This window comes from Pelophylax lessonae, assembly GCF_965119305.1.
Source record: "Pelophylax lessonae genome assembly, chromosome: 6".
In the NCBI taxonomy this organism is placed as follows: Eukaryota; Metazoa; Chordata; class Amphibia; order Anura; family Ranidae; genus Pelophylax; species Pelophylax lessonae.
In genome coordinates, this window is record NC_138773.1 from 19,174,734 (window position 1) to 19,188,621 (window position 13,888).

Below are 13,888 nucleotides of genomic sequence, written 5' to 3' on the forward strand. Positions count from 1 at the left end.
TACATATGTATACTGCGGCGGTCAGCCCCGGCCAGGCAAAGTGACGTACCGGTACATCACTAGCCTGGGAGCCAATAGCGGGCAGACGCACACCGCCGGAGGCGCGCCCCCGCCTCGGCTCGTTCACGGACACCTCCGTGCGTGTGACCGGCGAACCCGATGTCCGCCAGTCACTCGCGATCGTCTGCTGTGAAGGGAGAAAGGCAGGCGGCTAATGTAAACAAAGCCGCCCGTCATTCTTCCCTGCGTAAAAGCACTGATCTAACGGTCCTGCTATGTAGGACTGTTGATCTGTGCTGTTACACACACAGCCACATCCCTGCACAGTAAGAAGAACGCCCCTAGGGACACACATAGTCACTGCATCTCTAATAAAGTTAACCCCTTCCCTGCCAGTGTCATTTTCACAGTAACAGTGCATATGTATAGCACTGAATACTGTAGTAATGTCACTGGTACCCCCAAAAGTGTCAAAAATGTCAGTCAAGGGTCCGACCTGTCCACCGCAATGTCGCAGTCCCGCAAAAAAAAAAACGCAGATCGCCGACATTACTCGTTAAAAAAAAACAACAAAAATGACAAAAATATTTCCCTTAGTTAGTAAACGTAATAACTTTTGCGCAAACCAATCAAAATACGCTTATTGTGATTTTTTTTACCAAACATATGTAGCAGAAAACAAATTGGCCAAAAATGTAAAAAAAAATTGATTTTTACATTTTTTTGGGGGGAATTTCATATAAAAAAATTTGAAAAATATTGTTATTTTTGCAAAATTTGCGCTCTTTTTTTGATTATAGCGTATGATCAAAAAATCGCACAGGTGATCAAATACCACCAAAAGAAAGCTCTGTTTGTGGTAAAAAAAGGACGTCAAATTTGTTTAGGTACAGTGTCGCACGACCGCGCAATTGTCCGTTAAAGTCACGCAGTGCCGAATCGCAAAATACCCCCCTGGTCAGAAAGGGGGTAAAATCTTCCGGGGCTGAAGTGGTAAAGCTGAACTCCAGACATATTGTCTATCTCATTGCACAGATTAAATACATACTTTAGATGGGATCTATTTACCTGCCAAAAGATTTACATTTCTGTGTATCCAGTCCTGGGATTTTCACAGCTCTGCCACATAGGACGGTGACAGCACCTAAATTTAAAGAGGAAAGAGGAAATTCTTCTTTTTTTAAAGTCAAGTGCTGTCTATTTAACCACTTAAGCCCCGGAAGATTTTACCCCCTTCCTGACCAGGGTTTTTTTTGCGATTTTTTACTGCGTGACTTTAACGGACAATTGCGCGGTTGTGCGACGCTGTACCTAAAGGAATTTCACGTCCTTTTTTTCCCACAAACAGAGCTTTCTTTTGGTGGTATTTGATCACCTGTGCGATTTTTTGATCATGCGCTATAAACAAAAAAAGAGCGTAAATTTTGCAAAAATAACAATATTTTTCACTTTTTTTTATATGAAATTCCCCCCAAAAAAATTTAATAACATGTGCATAGCAGAAATCGTGCATCTGTGTAAAAAAGTCCATTGAAGGAATAAATGGGAATCAATAAAGTCCCAGAGTGGGCGATGATAGGTAGAAGGCTGATATCCCAAGGAGATGGTGGAGCAGGAATACACCCGTGAAGAATATATAAATTGGCTGCTTACCAGAAGCATAGGCCCCCAACTTAATGGATAGGCCACACACACTTAGATGTAAATCTGCAGTATAATCAATCCTTCAGATATCAAGAGAGGAGATGTGTATCTGGTACAAACTCTCGCAGTTAACTCCAAAGATAGTAAAAACCATAGCGTAGGAGAAAAATAAAAAACACATAGCGTAATCTAGTAAAATAAAGGAAGGAAATGTATTCTGAATTCCACTTACAATATCCCATTATAAAACGATCAGAGTGTTAAAACCGCGGCGTCCTGCGTGTAGAAAACTGAGCCGGCGTCTAAGGGGGCGTGGTAGCGCTGCGTCAGGTACCGACCGGTTTCGTCATACGTGACGTCGTCCGGGGCGTGGGTCCCCAGGGTATCCCAGGGGTGTAAATGACTTGATGCTATACTCTGAATAAAAAGTGTTTAATTTTTGTTGAGCAGTGTACTTGTCTGGAGTTCAGCCTTCATGAACCCATCTTCTCATTTGTCTTCTGTCTCTCTCCATGTGATATCATGCAGTTTCAGATTACCGGCCAACACTTTCCAACCAAGAAACTTCAGACCGGAGCAGATTGGTGAATTCTCCCACCTCCTATTCAGAGCATGCACAAGAACATCCTTCCAATAAAGGTGAGACTTTATTTATAGACTGTAATGTGGTGTCTTCTGTTTTTCCCATCTTTGTCTATCTCCTGACCTCTTCCTCCATGTGATATCATGCCATTTCAGGTTATAGGAGACAACTTTCCAACCAAGATACCTCAGACCAGGACAGATCTGGGCATCCTTCTATCCCTTCTCAAACACACACAAAAAGTGATCCTCACAAAGGTGAGAATTTATTTATAGACTGTAATGTTGAGTCTTCTGTTATAGTAAAAGGTAACTTGCACACATTTTCTATTTGGGGATGAAACACACTCAGCGCTTCCATGTATGGAGGCTCACAGAACTCAATGTAACAGCACTGAGCCAGCCAGTCAGTTTTACCAAAATCATTCAGATTTTTTCAAATCTTTAGATATAATGTATAAAGTAATATTTCCTCAAAGACTGTTTTAGGTTTGTCATGATATTACCTAGATTCCAGGGGCGTAACTACAGGGATTGCAGGGGTTGCAATTTCAACCGGGCCCCATGCTCCAGGGTGCCTGTGTGGCGCCCCTGTACACCTGGATAGGAGGGGAGGCGGGGGCAGAAAATCACTGTCCTCATTTTTCCTCCTGTAGCTGAAGGAGGAAAATGGAGGAGATTGGTTCCTCTGTATGCTGCCCCCGCCACTCCTCCTATCCAGTTCACTTGTGTTCTGATGTCTCTGGGCCCCTGTGTGCTACCCCGCCCCCCCCCCCCCACCCCACTGTGCTCCCTTCCCTCTCCTGCCGGCTGCTGCAGGTGATGTGTCACAATAGAGAACCCAGGAAGGGGTCGGTAAATATGTAATTTACCAGCTCCTTCCTTTTCTGAATGGACAGAGTCATAGTCAGTGACATTGTAACAAAAATAAAATAAAATTATAAAAAATAATACAATTAAATTACCAAAAAATAAAAATTACTGACACCAGTGGGTGAACTTCCAGGATCGCAAAGGTCACACTTGCGACCGGGCCCTGGGATTCCACCACCGTGGGGAGGCCCCAAGGTGGCAGGAAGGGGGGCCCACTGCAGAACTTGTGAAAGGGTCCCCGATGCGGGACCGTAATAAAGGGCCCCACAATAAAGGTAAAGGGCCCTAGGATTAGTGGAAAGAGCCCCAGGCTTGAAGGGCCCTTCATGGTTTCTTGCACCGGGGCCCTGAAGGTTCTAGTTATGGCTCTGCTAGATACAGTACATTTAATGGTAAATGGGAAGTGAATACCTATTGTTATTGCTCTTGTTCATCCTTAAGTCTAGGATCTTCTCCCAGGCTGTATACCACAGAGGAGGACCATTGGCCTCTGTGAAGAAGCAGCGGTTTCTCTGCGTTGGTCTGACATGTCCCTCAAATCAGAACCAGATCTCATCAATCTCTTCAAACAGCAGGGAACATGACCTTTGCTGAATGAGGAGGATATGGCTTGAACCACTGCAGGGACTTCTGCTTACATGCATGCAGAAAATAAGTTATATAACTTTTATTTTTCAATACCTTTGCTAAAATGTTACAAAATGCTGCAATACCCCATGTGACTGCCCATTCCAGTAGCCATGTGGCTGATGTATATATTATTTTCTTTATTTTCTGAAATACTGCATCCCTGATGAAGCCCTAAATTAAGGTGAAACATGATGAGTTTTGGGTTATTTGGGGGATTGTTTTGAGCACATATTATTTGGGGTGAACAAAAATGAACAATGTTGTATCCATAGCATCAGAGAGAGAATTATGAAAATTCAATCATTTTTTCATAGCAAAGTTTTTAGAGATGTAAGCTATTCTGTATTGCAACATTTTCTAACATTTTAGCAAATATATTGAAACAAAATTTATCTTTTAGGCATTAGCGGGCAAGGTGTGTGGTGATTTGGGTGCATCACCAATTAACTTTTGTACTGATTAGTTCCCACATTTGATAGTAGTATTTGAGAATCAGACTTTTGTATTTTTAAAGTATATTTACACACTTGCAGAGCAGCAATTCTTTATATATTTTTACATACTGTATTGTATATTTTCAGTTGCTTATATATCTGAATCTACAGATTTTTACTGACAGCTGCCTATGAAATTTTTCATAATGCGCTTAAATTAACAGGATTTGTGACCATATGTATCCATTGCTTTAGAGTAGCAATGTCCAATTCTGGAAGGCCAGGATCTGCACACATTTTTTCTATTTCTTCAGAAGACGGCAATACATGAAGTAAAGTTTGGTATACAGAGTCACAAAATTTCTCATTTAATACCTAAATCATGGCCTGTGTGGCCCTCAATGACTAGAGTTTGACATCCCTGTTGTAGAGTATTGACATTTCTATGAGTTCTCATTATTTCAATAATACAGCTTTATTGTCTCTACAACTTTTGTATTTTTCAGAAAGTTTTCTAAAAAGAAGTCCACCAGAACAAACACCGAATTCACTTTATGTGAGTGACAAAGTCAAATAATTTTCTGTTGCAAAATGTATATAGACAGACATTTTTTGGTCTCCATGACTAGTTTTATCTTGCCGTGATGTGAAGTTTATGGATAGTGATGGGCAGAACACCCCCAGGTTCTGTTCTACACCAGAACAGGAAAAAAGTTCAGACCAGAAACCAGAACCCTATGAAAGTCTTTCAGACCAGAGCTTGAAAAATTAAAAGTCCCCATTTTTAAGGCTCACATGCAAGTTATTGGTCGAAAAAGGGTTTGGGGGGGCTGGGTACTGCCTTGGGGGACATGGATCAATGCAAAAAAAACCTCTAAAAATATAATTTTCAAATGAGCAGTGATATGATGCTTGAAGTGAAACAATGAAAGTAAAAAAATCCTTTAACATATAGTGCCTGGGGGTCCCCTTAGTCTGCCTGTAAAGTGGTACATGTGTACCATGTATAGAACCTGCTGCAGCAAAACTGACATTTCTAAAGGACAAAAAACGTCATTTAAAAAGATTTTGATTGCATGCTTTATTTAATTTGTAAACAACGTCTTGGGGAGCCAGTCGGTTTGATGAGGCTACAATTTAGTGCACACATACGCTGCTGGCCCCCTCATAGTGACATGGGAATGTCTGCCTCTCCTAGTTTCCCAGACATGATGGGGGGCTTATTGCACAAGATTGTATTGTATTAGATAATAGAACATAGGTGATTGGATGCACTTTTTTTGAATGAAATGGGGTGTTTGGTGCACTATAAACTGTGTATACAATTAGAGACTGCCACTGACACAAATTGAAACCCCCCCAAAAAAAAACATAAAAAAAAAAGAGGAACACCAGCATAGCATCACAGTGGCTGACAATTTTAAAAAGGGGGTAGGGAAACATCAACAATAAAAAAAATAATAATAAATAAATAAAAGACGCAACCACAAAAAAAAAGGAATGTGGCAACAAAAAAAAAAGTGTGTATACAGCACTAAATATAATGCTGTTAAACACTGGACTATACTCACACTACACTAACACTACACTGACACTCTACACTAACACTAACTAGCTTGCAGAGCTCTGCTCTTATCTCCAACTTCACACTACAAAAAGTTCAATGGGAAGGAATCTTTTATAGGGTAGGGTGAGACTATGAGCACTGAGCCATGATTGGACAAAGTCATCATGACTTTGTCCAATCAGGGCTCTCACAGTGTTCTGTGCCCTGATTGTGCAAAGCGTTGCACCTGACCAGCGCTCAAGTGCATTGCTTCAGCCAATCAGGGCCCTAGAATGCCCTACGCAGTGAATTATGGGGCGATCGGCAGGCGAACATCCCGCCATGTGCCCTGCAAATTTGGGAGCTCAGCGAACACCCAAATTTGCGCTGTTCATGGCCGATCCAATGCTCGGCCCGAATAGTTTACCCATCTCTTATTATTGACACCAATGTGGCCTTCTTGAAAAAGTCCTGAAGACAAATATACACTGAAAAACTATATAATCAGTCTTTAGTCCTTAAAACAATATATACCTATAAATCCTAAATATAGTTAGTACATAACCTCTTACAACTGTGACTTTTTTACTTTTTTTTTACCATAAATATGATCTCAGGAGGCATCAGCACCATCAAAGCCCAGCATTGCTGTCTTCTCCATATCAGAAGAGGGTCACATTCAATGGTTGAGGAGATTGCTGTCATCGGACATATTTGGACACCAACATGTCACCTTCCATAGTATCTCTCCAGATGATGATGGATGGCTCGGGACTGTGGACTTTCAGTGTAAAGTTGCCGTCTTATATCACACTATGAAGAGTGGAGCGTTTCAGAACACCCCTCATGGAGAAGTGTTACAAAGAATGTCAGAAAAACTCGGTAAGGATTCTGCTGAGTTTAAAATGTTTTGCCAAATTTTATAACTTCAATTCATGTTAGGAGTAACCTGCCATACGAGAAATGCATACACTGCTATCTAACTTCTTTCTGAAAATCAAAGACAAACTGCACCCATGTGTGTTTCTTGGGTTCCCCACCACCTGAGGTGTAAGGCATGTATAGCAAAAATCAAAATCAAAATCAAAGCCCCACTCTACAAAGTCACACCATGAAGTTTAATTGGTATAGCTGGCTTCCCTGCCTCAACCCACTCTCCTCTGATGCATTTCACTTTAATTGGGCTTCTATGTAGAAAACCAATGGTTCAATACTAGCAGACCCAACATGAGTATCTAGATCAGGATTAGGGGTGAGCTCAGGGGTTCTCTGAACTAATCTATATCCAAACTTCCAAGTTGCATTTTTTTCACTTCAATCAGCTGTGGGCCGTGTCATTCCCTGTCCTGAAGCACACTTGAACAAAAAGGGTGGGGTGCTGGTGACCTCAGTGCTTTTATATGGACATGTCACCATATTTAAGCATGTTTAGGAGAGTTTTACGTTTTTTCTGGCAGAAAGCTCCATCCAGAAACACAAACCAGAAGGGTTTTTTTCCTTCCTCTAAATGTTGAGCTTAACATATGCATCTAAATGTCCTAATGAGCATGTACACATAGGATAACATTGAGCTGCTTCTACAAGCAAAACACAAAACTCCTGTAGAAGCAGAATTTTCGAAGCCAATGTGCATGGAGCCTAAGTCAATGTCAGGGAATTCTCATCTGCTGGAGCGAAAGAAAGTCCGACTTGGAAGTTTGAATAGAGATGATTTTTAAGGATTCCCAAGCCCATCTCTAATCAGAAGTTATTTTGCATACTTGATGCAGGTCAATAAGGATGAAGCTAGGATTTTCAGATGGAAATTAGCAATGTCAGCTTATTATCTTTCAGGGCAGGTGTAAAGATAAATTTCAGCCTTCACTCCAGACTTGCATAATTGTATGTGTTTCTCTCATTTCCTGGCCAAATGGCATCTAGCATCACTGAGCTCTTTCCTACTCAACCTGACCACATGGGACCCGCCCATTTCATTAACTGGATTTCAGTTCTTTTAATCATGGAGGCTCAGCGTGCCAATGTGGGTGTTTCCTAAGGTAGTCTTTATGCAAATACAGTGTAGCAACAGACGAAAGAGGAAGCGCTTCAGGTAAAGCTATCTAGCAAGGTCTATGTAAATGTAAATATCCTGAGTGTGTGACACTCAACACAAGGAAAGTTAAGAGTTAAAAAAAACACAGTTTATTTGTTCAGTTAAAACAACCAATAAAGGGTTAAAAAGGCACTGGATCACAACACAGATAGGATGTCAGGCTGAGCCTGTGTACTTGCCCCGCAGCTGCCAGATCCGATCAGAGGTGCCGTAGAGTGCCATGGATGACGTGTGTGACAGCACATCAGCTGTTCTAGCGAGCAGAGTGGCATGTAATCCGGATGGTGGAAGGATGCAAACAGCATGGGAATTCATGAAATCAATGGGGGCGCGGGTGATGACGTCAATCGCCTGCGCCCAGGAGGCAGGCTACAGCAGACATCGACTGTTAGGCTCCATGTACACAGGACGTTGTTAAAAGTCCCTTTGAATGCTGGAATTTTTAGGACGTTTGAAACGTCCGTCCGGTCGCATTTGTACCCGCGTTTAGCGGGCGTTTAGCAGCGTTTGCGTTTAGAAGCGTTCCTAGAGGTCAAAAAAATTATTCCCCTTTAAAATGGAAAAACGCGAACGCTAAACGCGGGTCATCGCGTTCAGACGCGTTCGGACGCGTTCAGACGCGTTCGGACGTGTTTGTGCGTTTGAAACGCCGGGAAACACACGTTCGAACGCAAATAATTGCATTCTAAAAACAGTCCCCGAATGCAACTGCCTGCAAATGACTGTAAACGACCCTGTGTACATGGACAGATAAGATAAAATGTAGATGGGTTCAGGGGCTTCTGAAAAAAACGCCCAACTGCTCCTAAACGGCCATTTCCAGCGTCCCGTGTACATGGAGCCTTACTGACCAGCAAGCTGGAAGGAGAATGGTCCCGTCACCATGACGACATGTTTCACGCCTCCACGCCTTGTCAAAGTCAGGTGGGGACGGACCAATCCATGTAATTTATAAGAGCAAGGGGAAGGCCAATTACCATTTTTTTCGCTCCATAAGATGCACTCACCCCCCCAAAAAAAAAAAAAAATGGGGGGAAATGTCTGTGCGTCTTATGGAGCCAATACTGACTAAATCCCTACCTGGCAGTCCGTGGACACTGATTTTGAGTCTCCTCGCGGTGTCCCCGAGTCTACCCGCGGTGTCCCGACTCCCGGCTCAGCTGTCATGTACTAGAATGGAGCCGCTACTTCCTGTATAGGACTGGCTCACAGGCGGAGTGATATCAGATGCACTCCGCCTGTGACAGGAGGAGCCGTACACATGAAGCAGTGGCTTTGCTCTATACTGCAGCCGCATGCTTCTTCCCGGGCTCAGCCAGAGTGCCTACAAGTCAATCTCTGCAAGTACCCACTACTATTACCGTATACTGTGTGCGTATATATATGTATATATATAGTATGATAGTATATATATATATATATATATATATATGTGTGTGGGTTAGAATTTTTTTTTCTTGTTTTCCTCCTCCAGAACCTAGGTGCGTCATATAGTCAGGTGCGTCTTATGGAGCAAAACATATGGTAAGCTGTTTCTGTATGTGAGGATGCACAGCTGTGGGTGAAGTTAATAAAAGACTTAAAGACTTCCTAATACAATAATGGAAATCTTTAAGAAACTTAAGTAAAAAACTTAAATAATTAGATAATTTAAAAAGTTATTATGAATTAAGATTAAAAAAAAAAGAGCAATAAATTAATTACAGTGTATAAAAAGATAGAAGAAATATCGACCAATGTCACCAATGTATACCTCACATTGACCAGGTATATAAAAAGGGGTGGGGGGAGAGGGGGGAGGGGAAGGATAAAGGGAACAAATAAGGAACAGCACAAAGGGAAAAATGAAGGAACTGATGTTAAATGAAATTGTGCATTTCTATTTCTTCATTTAACCCATTGGGAGACAACGTATTGAGCTTAAAAATCCAAAACGCTTCACTCCTGCAAAGCAAACCTTTCATTGTTTGTTAGGGTTTTACCAGAAATTTGTTTGATTGCCAAAACTGTCAGACTTTTAAAATCCTTGTTATGATGTAGCAAAAAGTGTCTAGGCACACTGTGTTTATCACTACCACCTTTCCTTAATTTTCTATGTTTGCCTACCCGTACCCGCAAAGTGCGAGTTGTAACAGATAACAAGGACATTTTAATAAGTAGATAACGAACTCAGATGAACAAGTGATAAACTGTCTAGTGTGAAAGTTATGGCCTTTGTTGTCTGAAAAATTGGATGAGCCATTAGGCATAGATTGGCACCTGAGGCAGCCTCACTTCCTACACTGAAAAATCCCTACCCTGTTGTCAAAATAAGATCGAATGTCCATAGTATGTTCTATCTTATCACTGTGGATTTTACTCAGTGCTATAGAATTTTTCAGGGTTTTGGCTCTCCTGAACGTCACCTGAGGGCTAGGAGGTAATATGTCCACCAATTTGGGATCTCATTTAAGGAAGCTCCAATGCTTATGAAATATCTTAATAATTTTACGATATTCATCATTATAATGAGTGAAAAACCTGGCTGATTTAGTATTGCCCTTCTCCTTGTGTACCCTCTAACTTGTGGAAGAAGGAAGGGATTCATGTATTTGGAAGGCTTCTTTCAAAAGTGTATCGATAAATCCCTTTTCTAATAGTTTCCTAGTAAGTATGTTACCCTGTTCTACATAATCCTCAACCTTCGTACAACCTTCGTACGATTTTGGCGTAATCTCCTAAATTGACCGCCAGGAATATTATTACGCCATGATGGATGATGGCAGCTGGTGTAGTGTAGATATGAATTACCACTTGTGGGTTTGCAGTGATTCCTAGAAATAATCTTGCCATCCTCGTGTGTTAAATCTAAATCCAAGAAAATAAGTTGGAGTGGATGGATAACACGTGTGAACTGTAAACCCAAGGAATTATTATTGCAATGGGCTACAATGGAGGAAAACTGTTCCACAGTGCCGTTCCAAATGAGCAGGACATCATCAATGTACTTGCCATAAAAAATAATGTAGAGAGATTATGTAATAATATATAATAGCTGCGCCTGACCAATTAAATTAAATAAATTAAATAACTAAGTTTAAATATAGTGACAAAATTTAAATTAAGCACATGTAGCAAATATCAAAATATAAGTGTCAAGTGAATGATTAAGGTATAAATAACAGGTGCAAACACTCATAAAAAATCGATGTGCACATGGATATAAATAATGCAATAGTAGATAATTATTAAGATATTGAATAAATAAATAAATAAATTTGTGTTCTAAAGTGCAAAGTGACTGATAGAATAAATATGTGCAAACAAAAGTCCCAACAATAGATGATAATGGACCACAGGCAAAAAACACCGTCCAAGTATTAATGGAATATCTGAAGGGTCCTATGATAGTGCTTCTTCTGATACCAACACCTCCACCAAAATGCAGTACCACCTGGTGTGTCAAACTGCTTACCAGAAATGGCAGACCCCTAAATTATAGGGGGTCAGTAGAAGCCTTATTGCACAAATGTAGAAAAGGGTATAAAGCCAATCTCCACTGTGTTAATCCAACCGAGTCTATGTTATCCACCTTGGAGTGTTTTCAATGCCAGGATACAAAGCTCCCATAGATCATGTAGAGATGACAAGAAGAGACTCCATAGTGAAGTATATCGGTACAACAAAATGTATTAAAAGAATAACACTTACAGCGTGGTTTCTTGGTTCAAGCGGATAAAAAAACAATACAAGCCGAATGCCAGGTGAACGCCGCTTCCGCGTTCCGGTTTGTGTTCCACCCGGAGCTGGAAATGACATGGCAACGTGATTGCGATCAGACGTCCCAACGCGTTTCGTCAGCGTGCAGCTGACGTTCTCAAGGGTCACTGGGCAAAGGGATTGAAGTGCCGGATGTATAATTCCTCCCAGTAGCCCATTGCAATATTGGCATAGCAGGGAGCAAAATTTGCTCCCATTGCTGTGCCTTGTAACTGGAGATAGAATGTATCCAAAAAAGGTGAAATAATTGTGTTTGAGGCAAAATTCTGTACCATCAATCAAGAATTGAGCTTGTCTTGAATTGATGGTAAAATCTTTATACAAAAAATATTGAAGAGCTCTCAAGCCAACATCATGGGGAATAGATGTGATCCAGTGCCTTTTTAACCCTTTATTGGTTGCTTTAACTGAATAAATAAACTGTGTTTTTTTAACTCTTAACTTTCCTTGTGTTGAGTGTCACACACTCAGGATATATATGTTACATAGCCCTTGCTGGATAGCTTTACACTACCTGAAGTGTTTCCTCTTTCCTCTGTTGCTATACTGACTTTACTCTGATACCAGGAGTTCTCAAGGAGCAGCTGGGGTACTTGTACAGGCATCCACTGAATTGGAGTACACTGGGCAGCTGTGTTCCTTTCTGTTGCTTTATGCAAATACAGACTGTCTAGGAGTACCTACTCCTTGAGATTGACACCCACCCATTAAAGCAGTTTGATATTTGCATAACCCCTCCCAAGAGCCAATCCACTGACAGAACCAGGACTGAGGACTCTTGAGAGGGTGTTTTCCATACTTCCATCAGCTGATCTGCCTGCATTGCATAGATACCCATTGATGACATCACTGGGTCTAAAATAAGGTATGTAATGTAAACAGAAAGATTTTACTTAAAAAATCTTATTAGCATGTAGAGAGAAGAAAAGAGGGACCAGTGAAGGAAAAATATAAGAGAACTGAACCTCAGTTGTAAAATACTTCTTTCCTTTTTTTGTATACACACACAGTTCAACTAACATGTTTACATTGCAGACCCTTAAAGGATAAGTTCACCTTTAGTAACATGTTACATATATTAGAAAGTGCAAAAGAAGTTGCCCCGGCGCTACCTTTAAGTGACACCTTGTCACTTAAAATATATGTGCCATAGTGTGAGTGATTGGGAAAACAGTGAGTAAAAATAAATATAAATAAATAGTGCACATATAAAATTAAATAATCCTTTTGTGAACAAGGATATTTCTTTGTGACCACTGTGAGAAGGTGCTCGTGTGCAGGTTGCAAATAAATAAATAGGTTGAAAAAGATGAAATTTTTTTATTCCAATCAATAAATAGATTAAATGAATCCAGAGCAATAAATAAACAAATTAATCAAATCAGTGCAATAAAAAACAAATGAATGGTGCCACTGGATAGTGTGCCTGTGTGAAATTATAATATTGCTTGTAGAAGGTGCCAGTGAGGCAAGTGAAAGGAAGAAATTCCCACTGTGAGAGAAAACAGTGAATGAAGGTTGCATACACTAGCGTGGCCGCTAGATGTCGCAACTACAATACGACCTGTTTGGTAGTATTTGCTGGATTAGGTGAGCACAATCATGAGGGTTCCTTCTCCACGGCGAACAAGTATTGCCAGTTGATGTCATGTAACATAAGAAAAAGGGGACCCCATTTGTGCAGTAAAATAAACGGCAATTGGAAAATTATAGACACACTCACGGTGTAGGCTGATAGCGATCAGTTGCGGTCTCCCGGGAAGCTTCCGCGTTCCACGGTCAGATGCTGTTGAAACCGGAAGTGACGTATGACGCAATGGACCCGCCTTACGCGTTTCGTCAGAGGACGTCCTCTGACGAAACGCGTAAGGCGGGTCCATTGCGTCATACGTCACTTCCGGTTTCAACAGCATCTGACCGTGGAACGCGGAAGCTTCCCGGGAGACCGCAACTGATCGCTATCAGCCTACACCGTGAGTGTGTCTATAATTTTCCAATTGCCGTTTATTTTACTGCACAAATGGGGTCCCCTTTTTCTTATGTTACATGACATCAACTGGCAATACTTGTTCGCCGTGGAGAAGGAACCCTCATGATTGTGCTCACCTAATCCAGCAAATACTACCAAACAGGTCGTATTGTAGTTGCGACATCTAGCGGCCACGCTAGTGTATGCAACCTTCATTCACTGTTTTCTCTCACAGTGGGAATTTCTTCCTTTCACTTGCCTCACTGGCACCTTCTACAAGCAATATTATAATTTCACACTGGCACACTATCCAGTGGCACCATTCATTTGTTTTTTATTGCACTGATTTGATTAATTTG

General features: G+C 41.1%; 1 protein-coding gene across 1 annotated transcript in view; it reads left to right on the forward strand.

Annotated features, from left to right (window-relative positions):
* LOC309557629 (uncharacterized protein) overlaps positions 1-13,888 on the forward strand; it is a gene marked incomplete at both ends in the record, with an annotated part of 40,244 nt that overhangs the window by 12,167 nt on the left and 14,189 nt on the right. Inside the window, 3 exons of the mRNA XM_082260420.1 lie at positions 2,173-2,283; positions 4,637-4,719; positions 6,327-6,591. Coding sequence (XP_082116546.1) covers positions 2,173-2,283; positions 4,637-4,719; positions 6,327-6,591 — 459 coding nt within the window. The remainder of the gene's footprint in view (positions 1-2,172; positions 2,284-4,636; positions 4,720-6,326; positions 6,592-13,888) is intronic.